This window comes from Pleurodeles waltl, chromosome 6, assembly GCF_031143425.1.
Source record: "Pleurodeles waltl isolate 20211129_DDA chromosome 6, aPleWal1.hap1.20221129, whole genome shotgun sequence".
Classification (NCBI taxonomy): domain Eukaryota; kingdom Metazoa; phylum Chordata; class Amphibia; order Caudata; family Salamandridae; genus Pleurodeles; species Pleurodeles waltl.
In genome coordinates, this window is record NC_090445.1 from 998,699,651 (window position 1) to 998,719,882 (window position 20,232).

Consider the following 20,232-nt stretch of genomic DNA (forward strand, 5'->3'; position numbering starts at 1 on the left):
TCTGTGGTTGGACTACACAGCGGTGTGCCAGAGAAAGATGTTGTTAGGTTTAGCTTCATATAACAGTTCATTTGAAATTGGATCTTTCCCCCCCATCCACCCCCCTTCCTAATTCTGCTGATCAGAGTAGGAGAAGTAGAGAGGTCCTTAAAGTCCACACCACGTCAAGACACCATGATTGGTCTTGACCCACGGGTACAAGACTTGCTGTGTCCTGCTCTTATGGCATGTCATTATGAACTGTACAGATAGGTTGGTTACTTTGATGTTGGATTAGCTCTGTCATCTGATAGTTGACGTTAACGGGCGGTTCATTTAATGGATTGAAAGCTGTGGGCCATCATCCAACCTCCCTTAGGCACACAATAGTGTAGATACCAGTTAAAGAAATTTTGAATATTCTGTTGATGTCACGATTTTGGTAAACTATTGTCGAATGTGGCAGCCTTAGCCTCTGGCTGCCCTCAGGGGCCTCTTGGTCATTGATGGGCTGCTTCTGTTTTTTCCTGCTTTGTCACTTTGATATCTGTGACCTTTGGCTGCTCTTCTCTGTTTCCACAAGACTCTGGCACCTCTATATGCTTTCCTCTGCTGCCTTTCTGAACTGATAACTTTTTCGTGGCAGTTTTTACATTTTAAACTTGAGCATGCATGGAGAGTAGACGACATACAGAGCAAACCTAGACTACACGAGACCACTAGATACTGTGCCTGCTCCAAGAGACTCGACCTCGTACTGTACAAATGCTCCAGACACTCAAGTTAAACATGCAAAGAAGCATGCAGGCAAGGCTATGACCTGTAGAAACACACACACACACACACACACCACTGTTGCTGCCACCACCACCACCACCACTGCTGCTGCTGCTACTACTACTACCACCACTACTACTACCACCACCACCACTACTAAAACTACTACCACCACCGCCACCACTACTACTAAAACTACTACCACCACTGCCACTACTACTACTAAAACTACTGCCACTACTACTACTAAAACTACTACCGCCGCTACTACTACTGCCGCTACTACTAAAACTACTACCACCACTGCCACTACTACTACTGAAACTACTACCACCACTACTACTAAAACTACTACCACTACTACCACCACCACTACTACTACCACCACCACTACTACTACTACTAAAACTACTACCACCACCGCCACTACTACTACTTTGGTCACACTAAACATCCTTAGCTTTGTCAGGTGGTTCGGAAGCGGCACAGATGAAATATTTCTTATGTCTCTGTACCCTATTTCTCTAATGCAGCGAACCGCAAATGTTATTGTGAGTCAACAGCATGTCTGGCAAAATCACATCGGTACCATTGCTAGGAGCCGTCATCTTCCCATTCTGCCATCCCCCAGTCTAGGAAATGGGGAGCATACAAGAAAGTGCAGTGCCATCAATATGTCCAAAATTCAACTGGTTCCCACAGAACCACTATAGATTTTCGAGGGACGCTCGTGGCAGTTTTCTCTGCAAGACTGCCATGCTTTTTTTTTTAATGTAATTGTTAGAGCACACTTTACGTGGCTGCTACATAATTTTAAAGGGACAGTGACAGCACTTATCTGTAGCGCATTCAAACATAGTCATATTGGTATGACTTTGCAACACTGTCATACTATTAATTGAGTCCGTTGAAACAAAAAAAACATTTTTTCTTTTGTAATTCACCACCACATTATTACAATATTGGTTGTCATTTGTTAAGGTTACAGCGCTAGAATCATTATAATTCCGTGCAGTGTCATACCACACTGCTGTTACCCATTTGCCATACCATTAATTTACATTGGGCTTGTTGTTTGCTATTAATTGAAGTGGTATCATTGCATATTTGGTCTGGGTCAGCAGTGGGGCAGAGACTGAGTCGTATATGGGATGTGGGGGTCTTAGCGGGGTGGTGTAGTAGGCAATCGGACATCTCAGCTGTATGACCTTACAGTTCCCCATCTTTTGTAAGTGTTGTGTCTGGGTCTATTGTCGCCCATCTGTTGATCTTGGTTATCTGTCTAGTGTTTATTTAATGGGTTTCCCCACCAGCTGTCATGATCCTTGTGAGCATTGCTTTGTATGTTATAACTAGTCTTATGGGTGATTGTGCCCTATTTCGAATCCCTCCTTACCTCATGCCACTGTGGGATTATCTGGTGGCTGCGCTGATCTCTTTCCATCCCTAGATAGTGTGAAACTTTCATCTCTGGACCATGTTCAGACCGTACTTTGCCATTGTTGGATGGGGGACCCTCAGATTACTTTCACGAAATTACTGTGGTTCTTTTTGTTAGCGACAGTGCAAAGTCGAGGAATTTATTGCCACCTTTTCATTTCTTTGACAAAAACTGATATTTTCTTCTTAAAACCTTCTCCAGGTTACTCCTCCCCATTATTGAGTTATCCGTTACATTATTATACCATGTGTAAGTACTCTTCGTTGTCCTGTCTAGAACATTTAGATTTTTTTTAAGTCTGTGTCTGCCAGGTCCCCAAAACAGGTCAACGAAGAGTAAATATGGGTTTTTACAAAAAGATTCACATGGGCATACCAGTAAGTTGAGAAGGTAGAACAGTAGCCTCTGGAGCAACACAGTTTTAGCTTAGGCCAGTGGTTCCCAACCTGTGGTCTGGGGACCCCTGGGGGTCCACCAAGCCTCCTTAGGGTGTCCGCAACTGCTCAGAAAATTAAATAATAACAAAGGTCCCAGCTTTCAGTAATGACTCATTGAGGGGTCCTGGAATTCCAATAAAGATTCAGTGGGGGTTCCCGGTCTCCAGTAATGATGAAGTAGGGGGCCACAGAAGTCAAAAGGTTGAGAACCACTGGCTTAGGCGATCCAACCTGCAAAATATAAAGGAAGTGTTTATTCAAATATCTCTGTACCTGAAAAAATTATTATTGCCTTTCTCCAGTTCCGGTCTGTGATGGCTCATTGTGGCAGATATTTACAGCCAGATATTAAAAGGTAAGTGGCTCTCAGGCTAGCTCTCAGTCCTGCACCCTTGGGGGTTCTGTTTCAGTCACAGGATTGGTCAGAAAAAGTATTTGTCCATTTTAACCTCGATATTCAGCTGAATTTTTTTGTGGGAATCAGTCATTATAACAATTGCATAGGATCAAAAAAAAATCGACCACCTAAAACTAGATGGCCTGTGCTCCATATGACTAGCTCAGGCCACTCCTCGTTCCTTTATGCTTACCAAACTAGTGAATAGTTCCATAACCAGGACGAACACCATACGGGTTAGTGTACATCTCTGGAACTTACCCTGGAGTACCTCGAACAATGGTGAAATCACTCTCCCTGTCCTGACACCAGAAGCTAGGTTTTTGTATTGTAATGATACCCACTGCATTCATTCACCTTTGAGTCTCATGTGTTGGGGCACCGTAAACAGTTAACTGCAATCTGAGTGAGTGATAGGCCTTTTTTAAATCAGTTCACACAATTGTCTCTTTAGCCCATTAAGTGGGGCTTTCTCTGGTACTTGAATCAGTAACTGAAGGTACAGAGGCACTTTGAGTATGAACCCGCTCTGGTCTGGGTGTACCAGATTGGCAAACAAGGGCTGCATCTGTCTTGTGAGTACTTTGCTCACACTTTTCTGGGCCCTGTTTAGCATGGCCAGCAGCCTATAGGAGGCTGTGTTAACAGAATCCTTCCAAATATTTTGTAAGGAAAATTATTGCCACCAAACGTTGCACCACTGTGCACCAATGTTCCATGGAGTTCCATTGGTAACCCATCTCGTTGGTTCAGGCCCACAGAGAATTAAGAGTAGGCACATTAGGGTAGTTCTAAGTTTGCTTTGATCTCTGCTTCAATCTCTACATGGTGACCCCCTTATAGTTTTGCTTAACATCGTAACAAGGATGTATTAATGTCTGCCTGTGTGTACCCAATTGTCCCTTTGCACTCCTGACCTGTGACACTGATCATCTCTTCAATTGTGGTGTGATCAAGCAAGTGAGCAGATGACCAAACTTATCCTTTTTCATACCAAAGGTTTCAGACACCTCAGTTTCTCAAGGGTTATTGCACATTTTTTCAGTTTAATAAGCTATTTTTTGGGGGGTTGGGAGGGACCAGTTTAGATTTCTCCTCCAGTACTTATAGTGTCTTCTCAAGCGACGTCCGTTCTCTGGCTTTATCACTTTAACACCCACCTCCATGTAGTGTAGTGAACTTGGACTACTGGCTCCCAGACCCCAGTTGCTCATTCACGTCGTTAGCCCACGGACAGCCTTCTTCTCCTGTGTGTGCAGCAAAAGGGGATAGGAGCTGTCAAGGTAAGTGTGTAGCATGCAGTTGTAGTCCCAAACCAACATCGCGGGAAAATGTGGTCAATTTACTAATAATTTTTTCAGTATTGCATGAAATGTGGATTACTCTGTTTGAGGCATAGAGGTGCCTAGTACAACATCTACACCATCTGTCAATGTGGATTTAGTTTGTTATGAATGAGTTCCATGGCACACCCACAACAATGCACTTCTACAGTACGAGGCATAGGCAATAGTGAATCATTTCCCTTTTCTTCTGTATTACAGTTTAAATATTTCTTGCATCGTAAGGTATATTTCTGGTGGAAAAAAAGTATCTGGGCCCCTTTGCTTTTGCAAGAGAAATACATCTTGTATTGTTGGTGATTAACCCAATGCACTGGATTTTTCTTCCTCACTTTAGGAGTACCCCTCGTTCAGTGTGTCAACTTAAAGGTGTCTGCGTTTTGCATGTCAGTCTGCTCCACTCTCTCTTTTTGGCGGTCTACCATTGTTTATGTTATGGGTACACAGCAACTGCCCTAGTGTTCATGTTACCCGCATATGTTGCCGCTCTGTGCTCTCTATCTTACGTGCTGTCTTGATGAGCCTGTTGTGTGCCACTTATGTTAATCTCACATCTAGGGGCTTGTTGTATTCCTGAAAGATCATATACATTTTCCCACTTAGTGAGCCTGTTCCTTTATAGTAGATTGTTTACCTCTTAAGTCACGGATTACTGTGGATTCTGAGTGGATGGCTTGGTGCCCAGGGAATTTGTGTCTTACACCATGATCCCTTGACCATACCACACACTGAAGCAGATATTTAGCAACAAAATAAAACACATGCCCTAACCCAGTTTCACAAAACCCCATCCCCCACACTCCTTGAAATATTATGAGCCAGCATTAGTATCAAGTACCCTGATACTTTGTCATGGAGCAGTACTAACTCATGGAAACTTTGTGGTCTCTTCTTTGTCTCATGGTACTTCTGCTTTGGACAATGTTTTAAGGTGCCACTGTTAAACAATTTGATGTGGGTTTGGCCATCAGGATTTGTTTTCATAAATCTTTTTGAATCCGTCTTCAATTATTTGGTTTACTTGTCTGGTTTAGTGGGTCTATCTACCCTTTTATGGAAACATGGTTGATGTGTCTTGTTTGATATTTGGACATAGGTTAGGGGTCGACTTGGCAACATTAAGACTGTTGGTTGTGTTAGTGTTAAGATTAAGTTCAGCCTCACGTGTGGCCATTTGTGTAGATTGGAAGGCACGCTTTTTAGTTGAAGCTCAAAGCGTGCATCTTATCGATATTCATTAATTCTTGCTCTTTTTACTACAGATGGAGTATTCCATTACCAGAGATTTGATCTTTTTGATGTCAGTAGGGTGGGTTATTGTATTGTAACCTGCAGACCGACCTAACACTATAGTGAAGTTGTGTGAATTGATGATACTAAGTACTACCTTACAGTCAGGGAGTGAGTTCAGTGTTTTAGGTATCTCTGTGGCGGTCAGCTATGCAATTTGTACCAGAGCTGTTAGTTTACTCGAACCTAAAAACAGACGCTTCTCAATTTGACCTTGTTCTTCTTGCAAGACCCCAAAGCATAGCCAGGGAGGTTAGGGTCAGAACTTGCTATGTTTATTTTTTACCATGATTTTTGAAGTTTGGGAGAGGCTCGCCAAGGGTGGTGATATAACTGTTTAGAAAGCTTCTGTTAACTGGAATGTATGGTAGTAGTTTTGATTGCTTCTTATTGGAATTAAGGTAGTTTTTCTGGATGTAGTAACTGACTAAACCAACTTTTTGATGGGGGCGGTTGAATTCAATCATTACCATGTGATCAGATTTGAGCTGCGACTTACATTGTAGTGGTTACGTCTCTCAGTTTGGACACTGTGTATATAGTAGATTGTTGTTGGGAACCTGCCAAGGATAAATGGTCTTTGGCGTATTTTGGAGTGACCATAGTGCGGGTAACCTATGATAATCGTTTGTCTATGACAGCAGTTGTTGTGAGCATCTTGTTGTTTACAGGAGAATTGCAAGTGTAGCTGATGCATGCTCAAAGTATCTGCTAATGAGACAAGGATTATATTAAACCTGTTGTCTGTTGTATTTTCCTAGATACTGCTGACTGTATGCAAGATCTTTTCAAATCTGATTTCCGCTAATAGTCTGATTTATTATGTGGTTTTCTAGATACAGAAATATTCTGCTATGCCAAGAATTTGCTACTCCTCCCCTTTACATTTTGGACCCCTGACGATGTTGACCTTTAACCATAGTATTTCTTACATTGTCTCATGGTTGAGTGTGAAGAATGAAGTTAGTTGCCTTGGCAACTGTTTTGAGGCTTCTGAAAATTTTGCACTCTGGATACCTGTCAATCTCTGAAGTCTGACCTTTTGAAAGCTGTTGGCTTTTTGTTCAAGGTACATTAACAAAATAGTTCACAAAGCCTGCTTTGCTTATGGGGCTGCCTAGGCATGGCCTGTTGTAGTCATTGTGAAAAAGTAATTTTTTTTGTTGAGTATTGCAAAAAGAGATGCTTGAAAGAGGGCTGGCCGCTCTTAATTTATCTAAATGGATGAAGGTTAGACAGTCGATGGGAGGGATAGTGTAGGACAGGAAAATGTACACGTTTATATGTAGTCCATGCACATTGTAGACCATAATGAACTGGTTGGATGCTGGCTTGTTATGGTAGGTAATAGACACTCTGTAAATTAGTAAAAGCTTGATGCATGGCTCAGTGGCTTGAGGGATGGTGAGGACAAATTGAATGCTTTCTGTTGACCCATGAGTGAAAGTTTCCAGTCTGGTCAAAAGGGCTAGTGCAAGAAGATATTTTGGTGTTGCATTAAATAGGGTTTATGCAGCGGCGGCCGGTAGGTCATAAATATGGTGGCGCATGATGGTGTCCAACTCACCATATCTGTGGCTCCCCCTGGCGTCCATTGAGCAGAAATGGAAGGACTTCCTTCCTGCTCAGTGGAACGAGATTCCAACCAATCCTGGAGCTGCTCTCATGCTATTTTCAGCAAGAGAGCAGCTCAAGAATTGGTGGGAACAAGCTAACCTAGCGCTCCTTTTGAGGCTGTGAGCTTGTGACAGCAATCCCCTGGCTTTCACAGCCCAGAGATTGCTAGGTCTGCAGTGCGCATGTCGCGCTGGCTGTAGCTAGACAGCCGGCTAACCCAATATGCTCACCCTTAGGGGCAGCAGTCATCCTGCAATTGCAGCCCCAGCCCCTGCTGTAATGCTTGTACTGTACACACGGCTAGCGTGAGGGCAAAATAAAATGGCATTTTTTAAATTTATTTGCCTGCTGCGCAGGCAGGGCGCAATGCTGCTCCGCTACTTAGGAGGAACCACCCCTGTGTTTATGTGGGCATTTGGAAGCGATATTGATGTTAAGTGGTCAGCTATTGTAAAGTCAAGTTGACATTGGGGCCTATAGCACTGTTAGCTGTGTTGAAGAGATGGAGGCTGATTGTGAGGAAATGGTGGGACAGGGCATTAGATGCTATTTACTGATCGTACTTTAATTCTTCCTCACTGTGGCGTTCTTGGTGCGTTATAGGGTACTGAAATACCTGCTTCCTCTCGGGAACTCAGACATTCACTCCTGACACCACTAAGGTACTAGACCTGCACTTTGTGGCCCCATAGGTCATTATTACCTGCTATTGGTTCTTCGGTGACACACACGATTTTGCAACAACCCTGCCCCCACTGGTCAGTTGCCTAGAGACTGAGATGTTAGCAACAGTTATGTCCAGCTCTGTTTTTCTCCTTTTTGTTTCCTCCTACCTGTGACATTCTAGCCCCAACATACCCAGTTATTCTGGATCTAATAATGCCCTGGCAACTCTACATTGGCAATTTAGTAGAAGACAATTTTAAAGGGATAGTGATTTTTCACTGTTTCCCATTATGGTTTGAAAATTAATGAGATGGTGGTGAACTGTGGGCCTTAATTTCCTTGATATTGGCATATTAGTAAAGTGATGATGGCAGATGTGGTGAAAAGTTAGTCCGAATTCTGTTATTATCATCTCGGGTAGTTTAATTCAGAATTCACAATTTATTTTTTATTTTTTTTATTTTAGTTTTCCTAGATTACTCCATATAAATTAGTATCTTCAAAGTTTGCCATTCCAAATGAAGATGTGTACAAGGGACTGTAGCCAGTATGGGTTTCACCTTGTGTGACTAGTGAAAGAATGTTTCATTCTTATGTTACCAATGCTCTTCAACACATATTTATCTTTTATTGCTTGGTTACTCTGCATTGTTATTGTTTTTGAAATCTTATTATCCATTGTTGTGTAAAATATATTTCAATTGATTTTGTCATTTGCAGCTCCCAGCCGATTACAACGCCTGTGGTTTTGCAGTTTGGGCATGCAGAGACCCTCCAACCACTGCTGGTCCTCATGGGTCTTTTCAAGGATGAAGAGCCGCTCAACGCTAGCAATTTTGCCAAGCAAAGTGAACGCATGTTCCGCAGTGGGCGCATTGTGCCATACGCATCAAACCTGGTATTTGTTCTATACCATTGTGAGCAGGTCCACAGCAGCGAGGCAGAGTACCAAGTGCAAATGCTGCTTAACGAAAAATCACTGCCCTTCCCCCACTCTGGTAAGAGTGTGGCTTCCTACCACGATCTACAAATGCAGTATAGTAACCTCCTCCAAGGCTGCAATGCCAAGGATGAATGTAAGCATGTGGAGATTAATAATACATCTGTTGATGAATTGTGAGTGAAGAGAAATAAATATGTTAAAGGGAGTTGCAGTCTGCATCCTTTGTCTGAGCCTGACATATAGAATATTAAAGACAGTCACCAAAAGGTGTCCATTCAAATTCCTTTGACATTTTGATTAAATACTTTTGGCCAACTTGTTGCAGAACAATAACTTCGTGTTGGAACCGGTTATGCTGAGTACCAGCGAAACCATGCATTATATGTTTAAATTGTGTGTGAATTGCATTGAGTAATTTACATTATATGACGTTTTGATTATAGAGACTCTTTATGTTGAAAAAATCATCACCGACAGTTTTATTAGTGGATTTTAGTGGTTTTTTATTTTAAAGTTATTAGTGGTTTGCCAGATGCAGGATTTCCAGCTTTGATGTCTTCTCAATTTCTAGGATGAATCTGTGAGAATTCTGAATCTTTTCATACATCTGGGCAAGAGAATCAACTTGAATTGATTGAGATATCGAAGCTTTATATCTTTATTGCTGTTCAGTGGGCAGACTGATTTGCCCATTGCTTTTCCAGACCAATCCTCCTCCTAAGAACCAGTTTAAAATCATCAATCATTTACTTACATTATTTCACATATTTGATTAATACTTTTTATTTGCTTTAGTTAAAATATTGTGTGAGTGACTTTTAGATAATGGGGAAAACATCTTTGTATGGACCAAAACGAAATTAGAAAGTGAATCTGGAATGTGTACAGGACAAGTAGATGTTTAACTGAAATTTAGATTCAATATTTTGAGGTGTCCCTTTCAATTTTTTAACCTTTAACGTTTTAAACGTCTTGTTTATGGTGTGTTGTTAAATTAGGTTTAAGTCCACGTTGAATAAATTGAGAGAATACTGTCCATTTTATTCAAATTTGACTGCTCAGGGGGAAATTCTTTGTCTATTTGAACACTGTTCTTGATACCATGTGAACTTAACCAGTTGTCATTTAAAGTGCCTTTTTGTGAACTGTGGTTGCAAGTCCACTGTTCACATTGTACCGACCATTATGTTCTCATTGATTTGGTTTTGCTTTTGGAGTCCTTGAGAAATCATCCTTCTCTCAGTAATCTAATTAGATTGTTTATTTGTGTCTTTTAATTAATCTGTAGGTATCGTCTTCAAGGTTAGTTCCTCTTATGGGAAATGCTCTTCCAAAACAGAATGTTTCCTTGACTTTGGAACAACTAAGCCACAAGCAGACGTGTTAGAAAGTGGTCATTCTCAGCTAGTATCTTTAAATCTAGCTCTTGTGAACATCTAATAAACTAGCTAATATTTCAGAGTGACTTGTATCCCAGCTAAAATAACTTTGACTTGAAACACTTAAAATTCAATTTTGTGCACTATAGCGTTATTATGCAAAGATACACAACTATTGCCACTTCTGATATACATTGGATGTGTGCTTGACAACACACTGAGGTCCCTCTTCAGCTTGTCCCGAGGCCAAATATGCCTTCCTGTTGCACATTTTTAGGGAAAGGGTTGTACATTAAATTAAATCTGCATCAATGCCACCTCATTATGAATGAAATACTTTTATTACTTTCTTCTTAGTAAGGTGTTTCAAGTAATTAACGCTGCGAACTCACATAAGGCTGCAAAGTTCCAATTATTATTACCTTCAGGGCAGACTGGTTTCTTCCAGCATTCCTGATATGACAGTTTGGTAATTGCCTTCTTAACACAATTCCACACTGCATAACAGTGATGACTACCTGTGCAAACTATTATAAATCACCAGGTATTTAAGTATTTTTAACAATTCTAACTGACAATATTGTCCCTTGTTACTCCTGGATTGCCTTTATGATATCAGTATTACTTCATCCAGTATTCTGGTAGCAGGTTGTCTCCAGATCAAGGAGAGAAAGTCTGAGTCACTGGTGGGCCTGATTTCAGTTTTAACTGATGTTGCAATCACTCGAACAAGTATTTTTTGCCTCATCGTAGTGCTCTGCAGTTTGACCATTTTACGCTTCTCAACTGTGAAATAATTAATCTAGCGCATGTTAATTCTGATCAGATAGATCTTGGAACTGACTCTGAAGATTTCAAGGATGCACAGGCCCATAAAAGTGCTAATTAAAACTTCTGATCTATCTGTGACTTGTCTTGTGCTTTTATGTTTCTTCCTGCAAACTCTAGTTCGAGGAAAGCTTTAGAACTTCTCTATAGTGGGTGTTTGCCTACAGGCAAATGGGATAAACGAGTGCCAAAGATCAAACCAGCTCAACATATGCCAAAGCTGTTCCCTGTTTTAAAGTCTTAAAATCAGTCTCAAAGTCTTCTCCTCGAGACTTAGAGTATTCCAGGGCATAAAGTCTTGGAACTGTCCTTTTGTTTTCCTTACTTAAAACAATTAGTTTGTTGGTTTTAAAGTTACAGAATTGGTGATGCTGAGGGCTGTGCCAGATGTGTATAATTTGTTTGTTGATGTAGAAAGTGTGAGTCAGCTAGTGAAACCTAATAGAATGGTGGTTGTTCGGCTGATGTATTGGGGTGCTGTCTATATTAATTTTGTCAGTGGCTTAATCCCTCAACATGTTATCAATTACCCAATCACCAGGATAGCCACACACCCATATTCAGTGTTCATAAACTGTTAACATCATAGTTGGACCATGGAAATCATGCACTTTTACAGCTGTCAAAATGATTGTAGAATTAGGGGCTGTTTCATTTGTCACACAACCCCTCAGTTGCCACAATCTTGTGAATTCAACAAAAATACATTTCTTAAACCAATCAGAAGTTACTACTTTGCCAAAGGTGACTTAGTCTGATTTTGCAGCACTCATATATACCACCAATCTGAGATTTAAAGCACAATAAAAATTGTGGAGGTGGACAGCAGGCAAGTTGAAAAGGCAATGACATCCAAACTCTTTGCTGTACATACAAGTGTTCAGTTATTTGTGAAATGAGCTCCAGAGAAAGTAGGCTTGCTGACTCGGTGACTAATTCCATACCACCTGCATGGCAGTGGGAAGACTGAGATGGTGGTGGGAAGCCAACCTTGGGTGGTAAGTAAGGTTAGTCAGGAAGATGTGAATAGTTTGGAAAGGTAACTGTGCTGAGTCTTGCAAAGTTTTGTGTGCCAGGCAAGTGGTGATAGGCAACCTTTAAAGTGTTTCATGCTATATTGATATGATCAGAGCTTTTCAAGATTAATTATAAGCGGGTGTCACTTGGGAGTTAGCACATGTTTTCTTCCCCGCGGATGGGGGCTGACAAATCCACTGTAGTAGGTTGTGTGAGATGGCCACTGCTAGGACAATAATGATTCCATCATAAGATTGCATACCAAGGAGAAGACCTAGGTGAAAAAGCAAATTTGTAGTCTCTGCTGAATTGGTGAATGAGTGCATGGCTCTTAGATTTCAAATTGAACTTGAGAAGCACCCTCTGTCCCTCATGTACTCCATGCATTTTACATACATGCTCTCCCAAACATTTGATATCCTATGAGAAGAACGTATTTTGCAAAAGGCTTTCAAATTACAAGTTTAGAAGTATTGTAGCAAAACGATTTAATTTAAGACTCAAATATATTATCAGAGGTTCAGCATTTTAGTTCTTTCTCTGTTAAACATTTTATGGACATTTGTACTCTAGAAAAGACAGCCTACATACTTTGGCTAGCGATGTCCCCATTTCTTTCTTTCATGTTAGCCTTTGACTTTACAGTTTCTTGGTTTCCTTCTTGACTTTGTTTTAAATGTCTTATTCACGAATACTTTTGACATAGACACAGCATAGAACATTGACCTGGTATTTTATGAATTTTATTTAGAATTGTGAAGTCCCTTTACACTGGGATTAAGGGTGTAGTCTGTTATTATTTAAATATTAACACTATATTTATAATTGTACATTTAGGTTTTTTAATTTTTCATTCCTAAAGAGTTTTTCTGCATTTTGTCTTAAACTGATTAAATTGAAAACGAAAGTGGTCAATTTGTGATAGGGCTTTGGATTTCCTCCAGTATTAAGGATTCTAAATATGTGCTATTACCATACTCACCGATTGCCAAGATTATTGGTAATGTAAAGTTCCATGGATTTAATGTTGTGTTTTTTTTACCCAGGTGAGAAAAGTGATCAAACCATGAAGCACAAAATTGTTAAACAATACTGTTCATCTTTTGCACGTATGCTATATTATACTGGAGTGAAGAATAAACTGGTTTCTATTGTGGAACATCACCTCTTGTACTTTGGTCTGGCTTCTTTTTTTTTTTTTTTACAGGATAGTGCTGGTGCTCAGTATTACTCTGTTTTCTACCTAGCTATTACGTAAAATAAAGGAAAATGCAATGTCTGACTTTTCAGGTAATTACTCAGTTTGTTGTTGTTTTTTTAATATTAAAAAAACATAGTCTATAATAGCCTCTGTAGTTATGACTAGGTCAGTTTTCATTGAAAATACTTTTTTTTTTTTTTTTTAAGTTTTTTTTAATTTTAAATAATCTTAATAACTTGAGTGCTGTTCTGTTTATATTCACCAAACATTCCCAAAAAACATTTATCTAATTTAGGTTCACCATGGCACCGCATTGCAAGTTGGATGCAGTATATGGATGACATATTAATTATATGGAAAGGTTAATCAGATAAGCACCAAGGTTTCATCAAAAAAAGTAATTAGAACAATTTGAACTTGGGATCAGGTAGAGACTTCTAGTTGCAGATTCCTTACCTTAGAATTTTGCCCAGGCTTCAGACTGGATCTGGAGATTTTGCTTCGAGCAGTACCCTTGCGAGCGCTGTCAGGTGGTGTCTGTCAACTCTGCATCCGTTGTTGGCTTTGTGGTTGCTATGATAATGTTGCAGTGTTTTGCTTTCCTTCTCTTAATACCGAGCTCACAAAACTTCTCTGGGATGCACTTCTTAGTCTAAAGAAGACATTTATTGTTATTATTACTTCACCACGAGGTTCCTGAAAGATGAAATTAGTAGGTTGGAAGCACACGTTTAAAAGTAGTTGCAGCAATAAAAGCAAAATATATCAAAGTACTTCTCAGTTGTAATGTACACAGCAAATACATGTGATTATATTATAGCATAACTTCAAAGCATAAAAGTCAAAATTGCATCACCGTAGGGCCTTACCACTCTGCTTCATCTTTCTAAGGGCTGCACGTTGATGACTCCGGTTCAACTGCGAGAGAAATTTTCCACCCAAACGGGAGACAGGCAACTGACATCCGTTCCTGCCTGAAGTCAATATCTTTTTTCTCGCTGCTGCCCAGTGCCACCGTTAAAAGCAAACTCAGTGTGGGAACCGAATAAACTTGGAGAGTGGCCAATTCCCCAAACTTCACTCGTTCCCAGACTGGATTGAGAGGTAAACACAAAATCTATGCTCTTATCAGCTAGGGTTTGGTGTGAAAAACACAGCTTGGTCAACCATGTGGAAAAACACAGATTGGAAAAACACAGCTCATCTGCAATGTCTCAACTGCAATGTCTAACTCCACGTTAAAGCCAATAGGCAGCTAAACTGAATACAACATGTAATGTGCTACTAGTGAACATTGAGCAACTAATATGCGCAGTGGTGAAACAGTCATTGGTCAAACACAATTAATAGCATAACACGCAGTCGTATATAGGTGCCACCCCAGCCCGCTGATAACACTTCTTTTATTTATGCACCAGCCTATGCTGAGATATGGAGAACAGCTACCCTCAGTCGCTTTTTTATTGACTTTTTAACTCTTTTTGTCAAAGTTTTTGACTATTTGGTGCATCAAGATGTGTTCCCGTAAGACTGGGTTCAAGCAGTGACACTTCTGTCACCGCATGATGTCAGTAATGGATCCGCTCCTCGTGTGCTTGTGGTGCCTGGAGTGCGACTACGACCTGAAATCATGCTCAGAGTGCTGGGCCATGAACCCAAATGATTAGAGGGAGCGGTCCCTAAAGCTCATGGCTGCTCAGCTCCGCGATGCTCTGAGCCTCTCTCGAGAGGAAGGTCACAAGGCTGCTTGTTGAGCCATCAGCCCTCATCCCACTTAGAGTCCTAGGGACAATGGGGTCACAAGAAGTCATCGAAGAAGAACAAGCTTTCTTTAACTTCGTTGCTCGGATGATGCAACGTGGGAGGAGCGTCATCTTTCCAGGCCTCTGTCCTTGGAGTCTGCTTCTGGTTTCGGCTTTGCGCCTCCCTGAATTTCTGGGAGCCGGAACCACCCCTGCCCAACTCGGTGAGTGTTATGAGGCCATATGTCTCATATTTGGGCAGATCGACCCTCCTGTGATGCCCTTGGGCCCAGTAGGGCACCCCAGGATCCGTTACCAGATCTGAGCCGATGCCGATCGTGCCATTGCGACCTTCCCTGGTGCCAATATAGAAGTCAACACACCAGATGTTGGATGGCACATAATTGATTCCTGTCTCATACTCATTCCTGATTGCGACCCGGAACAACGTCACCCAACTTCAATTATGACTTAGACGGGAACCTCCTTCCCCAGGATGGACCCTGACCCTTATGGCTACGGGGATGGGCAGCGGTACAGTGAGAGTATGGAGGGGTCGCTGGACCTTCTAGAATACCAGTTTGAAGACCCTTTTATAGACTGGGCTCAGGAATTGGGTGATGCCAGTGGTTTAGACACCTCCTCTGACTCTGGCATGCTTTCTCCCGCTACATCGGCTACGGAGGAGGGAACTTTGTACTCCATGGTAGTGCGAAGAGCGGCTGAGGGTCTGTGACCTCAAGCTGCCTTCAGTGGCAGTAGGACTAACCTCCTGACTGAGGTGCTTCAGCCCCGGGCTTCCACATCTGAAACCCTATTGCCCTTTAATGAAGCCCTTACTGATGTCCTGCTGGGGACGTGGTTTAAACCCAAGACGGGAACTTCTGTGAACAGGACAATCGCCCACTGCCATAGACCTGCACCTAACGACCCTATATTTCTGACCCAACATCCTACGCCTGAGAGCTTAGTCATTCAGGCTTCTTACTCTTCTGGCGCATTCCCTTCCACACCCGTGGACAGGGAATCAAAAAGACTGGACCAACTTGGAAAGAAAATGTTCTCTTCCTCCAGTCTGGCATTGCGGTCCATGAACATGTCTTTTGTACCGCTTCACCCATACTTTGTGATAATGTCACGCAGGTGCTGCCACAGGTCCCTGAGGATGGCCGGGCCTTTCTCTCACAAGCTGTTGCTGACTGGAGGGCTGCCGCCAATTTGATTATTCAGTGTGGACTGGTCACCCCTGACGCACTTGGCAGATGGGTTGCGTCGACAGTGTCCCTTAGGAGCCACGCATGGTTGAGCACGTCTCGCTTTTTGGGGAATGTCCAGCTATTGCTTATAGACATGCCCTTCAATGGCACTCGTCTCTTCGAGACAAAGCGGACTTAGCGCTCAAGTGCTTCTCCCTCCAGCCAATGTGTCACACATGCAGTCCAGCCTCTGCGTGGCCGAAGATGTGGGATCCAACATCCCTGTGGATCATGGAACCAGCGATTGGTCAGTTCATCCTGCTCACCTTCTGCCTTATCAGCGCCCCTCCGGTGTTCACAAAGAGATGGTGTGGTCATAGCTCATCTGCGCCGGCTAGGGATTTCAATCTTCCCCCTACCTCGACGACTGGCTGTTGAAGGGGGGCTCATCCCAAGCTGTTGTCTCCCACCTCCAGACTACGACAAACCTCCTGCATTCGCTGGGGTTCATTATAAAAGTGCTGAAGTCACACCTGACTCCCTCTCAAACACTTCCTTTCATCTGAGCTGTTCTGGACACATTGCAGTTTCAGGCCTATCCTCCAGTGTGGCGAGTCTAGGTTATTCAGGCTATGATACCGATGTTTTAGTCTCTATCTCTACCCTCTCTCAAGAGGACTTGCACCTCTGGACGTGGCAGGAACGTCAGGACATATCCCTGGTTTCAATATCTGGTGGGCTCTCTGAGCTCCAGAGCAGACAACCTCCATCCAGAGGTGGTGCAAGGTCTCCTTTAGCAGTGGGGCGAGCCTTGGTTAGATCTGTTCACCTCCGCAGAGAATGCACAATGTCCGCTGTTTTCTGCGTTGGAGTTTCCAAGGAGGCACTCGCTTGGCTATGCTGAGCTCGGGCTTCCTGTACGCCTTTCTGCCCGGACTTCTCGGAAAGATCAGGAACGATCGTGTCCAAGTAATTTGTTTGCCTCCAGGCTGGGCACAGAGAGTATGGTATCCAGAGCTTCTGAGCATGGCATTGATCCTCTACTCAGAATGCCGCTTTGTGAGGATCTTCTGTTGCAGCAGAAGGAGAGGTTTCTCCACCCAAACCTGTCCAGTCTCCGCCTTCTTGCGTAGAGATGGAGCAGCAGCAGTTGACAGCTTTCGACCTTCCGGCCGAAGTCTGATATGTTATCTTGGCAGCTAGGCGTCCCTCCACCAAAACGGATACGCCTGTCATTGGCATAAATTTGTGGCATGGTGTACCAACAAAACTGTTGATGCTGTTTCTGCGCCTCTGTCTGTGATTATTTTGTTTATTCTCTCTCTTGCCCAGCAGGGCTCCACTTTGGGCACCTTTAAGGGTTCTCTGTTTTCCATCTCTGCCTTCCTCAGACTTCCTCATCAACCCTTGTTTAAATCTCCCATTGTTGCGAGATTCCTCAGAGGTCTTACCCACATGTTTCCACCTACCCCTTTCATAATGCCCCAGTGGAATTTGAACCTGGTACTTACTTTACTCATGTGTGCTCGTTTTGAGCCTCTTAATAATTGGCTCCTCACCTTTAAAATAGCCTTCCTTGTGGCCATCACCTCTGTATGGAGAGTGAGTGAGCTGGGTTGTTCTCTGCATCAAAATGTGCTACTCTTTGTCTAAAAAGCAGCCCTCTGAGGGTTTGCTTTCTCACTCAACCAAAGCACAGCTGCAAGCACTGCGTTAGCACTCAAAGTTACAGTCCTGAACATCTGTCAGACAGCAACGTGGACGTCCCTGCACACTTTCACCAAACACTATTGCCTGGACAGTCAGGTCCACAGAGATGGCTATTTTGCCAGTTCAGTCCTGCAGGATTTCCTAGTATGGTCTTTGTTTACAGACCCACCTTTGGGATGGTATTGCTTGGGTATCTTTTCTAAGGTAAGGACTCTGCTATTAGAAGCGTATATCAGGTGACAGTTACTTACCTTTGGTAACTAATTATCTGGTAACGACCTATTCTAGTTGCAGATTTCTTACAGACCCTTCCATCCTCCCTGCTCTGCAAACTGAGTTCTAGAGACAGGGACTCCCTGTCAGGACCCTAGTTCTGGTGCACCAGTCTGTGTTCTTCATGGCTCTGCACTTCTTGTGTGAAAAGTCGTGATGAGAAACTGACGTCAGCGCACCCAGGTGGTGCCTATATGCGACTGTGACATCATCACTGCGACCACGATGCAGAGTTGACCATCACCACCTGATGGGGCGCAAGGATACTTCTTGAAGAAAAATCTCTGAATCCAGTCTGACACCTGGGGGTTATTCTAAGGTAAGGAATCTGCAACTAGAATATATCTGTACCAGAAAATTTGTTACCTAAGGTAAGTAACTTGTTCTTTTAGTATGGATAGCGATAGAGCACATATTGTATACCTTGAGCTGAAGTTAACTGTAATGAAAAACCGACTTGAAACATCTTGTACAGGAAAAAAGTCCACAAGTAATGTATCTTACTTTTCACCAATGTCTTAAAAGGACCAGTCTTTATGAAGAACTCTTTTAGTCTCAACGTAAGTGCATTGCTACTGCTGCTTATAATCAGGGGGAAAATGATATGATGAAAAGATTCCATGCAAAGAATTATCTTTTCAGAGTCCTGAAGAAATCAGAAACCACAACATCCGTAACTAGGGAATCCATGATAAGGACAGATAAAGGTGTTAGACTGATAACTACAAACAGTACTCAATCAAAATACATTAGTAAGGTTGACCCAATATTTGGTTAAGATGTTCCTAATTATGAAGTGATCCACCCCATTGCAAACCCGGGACCAGTGTTAACCTTTGGAAGAGTACCCTCATTAAATGACTGCAGATTTACCTGTGGCAAAAAACAATAACATGGCTGGACCAACTCAAAGGTTTGTTCATGTGTGGCAGTTGCAAAGCTTTTAAAAATAACAATGTCTCTCAGTACGAGATACTTATGAGAAAGCAAAAGAGGAGGATCCTAAAGAATAAGCAGGCAATACCGACTGCACTATCTACATCATTGGATGTTTATGCCCCTATAGGTATGTGGGAAGTACAACCTTCCCAGTTAAAAAAAAAAAAAAGAATTCTGGAACATATGCGGGCAATTTCAGACAAAGTCAACTGCAATAGCACAGAAAAACACTTTACAGCTGTATGCAAGAACCACTCTCAAGCTCTGAGGTTCTGTGGGATAGATTGTGTGGCTAAGGATCTAAGTCTGGGTAATAGGTTACTTGTACTGAGGCGTTTGGAATCTAAAAGTATATCATAGGTCTTGAGACCTCACATGTGAATGTCATGAATTGGGATGCAAACAGGTTTGTGCATTTATGGAGTACCAAACTCGCTTCTTAATCTTGAACAACGATTTAAGTAAAATATGAACTTTGATGGTTTTAATTTTTATGTTATTATTTTGTACATTTTTCCTTTTGGATCTATTTCATTGTGAGTTCACATTTAAGATTAATAGATTACTCATAAATCATAAACACATAAGGTGTATTTCGTTGGAGTTTGAATACTACAAATATAAGAAAGCGCATTAATTCATTATAAAATCTATATAATTGTATTTACCCAACAGGCCAAAAAGAATGTATGCTTATGTCTTCAACATTAAAAATGACAATTTGTATGCTGTATGTCAGATGAATCAAAGCTGTAAAAGGTGAAGGGGAATACTAGCAGTAAGTCTAACCACTGGCAATTGCTCAGGGTAGCATTCCAGCATTGTTCTTTTGCCCACCCTGCCACCTCAGTTTGTGCCCAGCCCTATGCAAATCAGTCTTGACCCTGTTCCAATAGGAATAGTCAAGGCAGATACACTGAGTTTGCCCCAAACATTACGGCCACTCTAACCAGTTCCACCAATGCGTTTTTGGGTCCTGGTGTTAACAAGGCAATATCATCTGGATATCCCTTCACCCTTACTAATTTAATGGCTGGATTCCTTAACAGCTGGATAA

General features: G+C 42.1%; 1 protein-coding gene across 1 annotated transcript in view; it reads left to right on the forward strand.

The window, feature by feature from the left end:
* Window positions 1–13,278, forward strand: part of MINPP1 (multiple inositol-polyphosphate phosphatase 1) — a 169,527-nt gene extending 156,249 nt beyond the window's left edge. The window contains exon 5 of the mRNA XM_069239886.1: window positions 8,668–13,278. Within this exon, the coding sequence (XP_069095987.1) occupies window positions 8,668–9,067 (400 nt within the window). The 3' untranslated portion in view covers window positions 9,068–13,278. The remainder of the gene's footprint in view (window positions 1–8,667) is intronic.
* The last annotated feature ends 6,954 nt before the right edge of the window (window positions 13,279–20,232 follow it).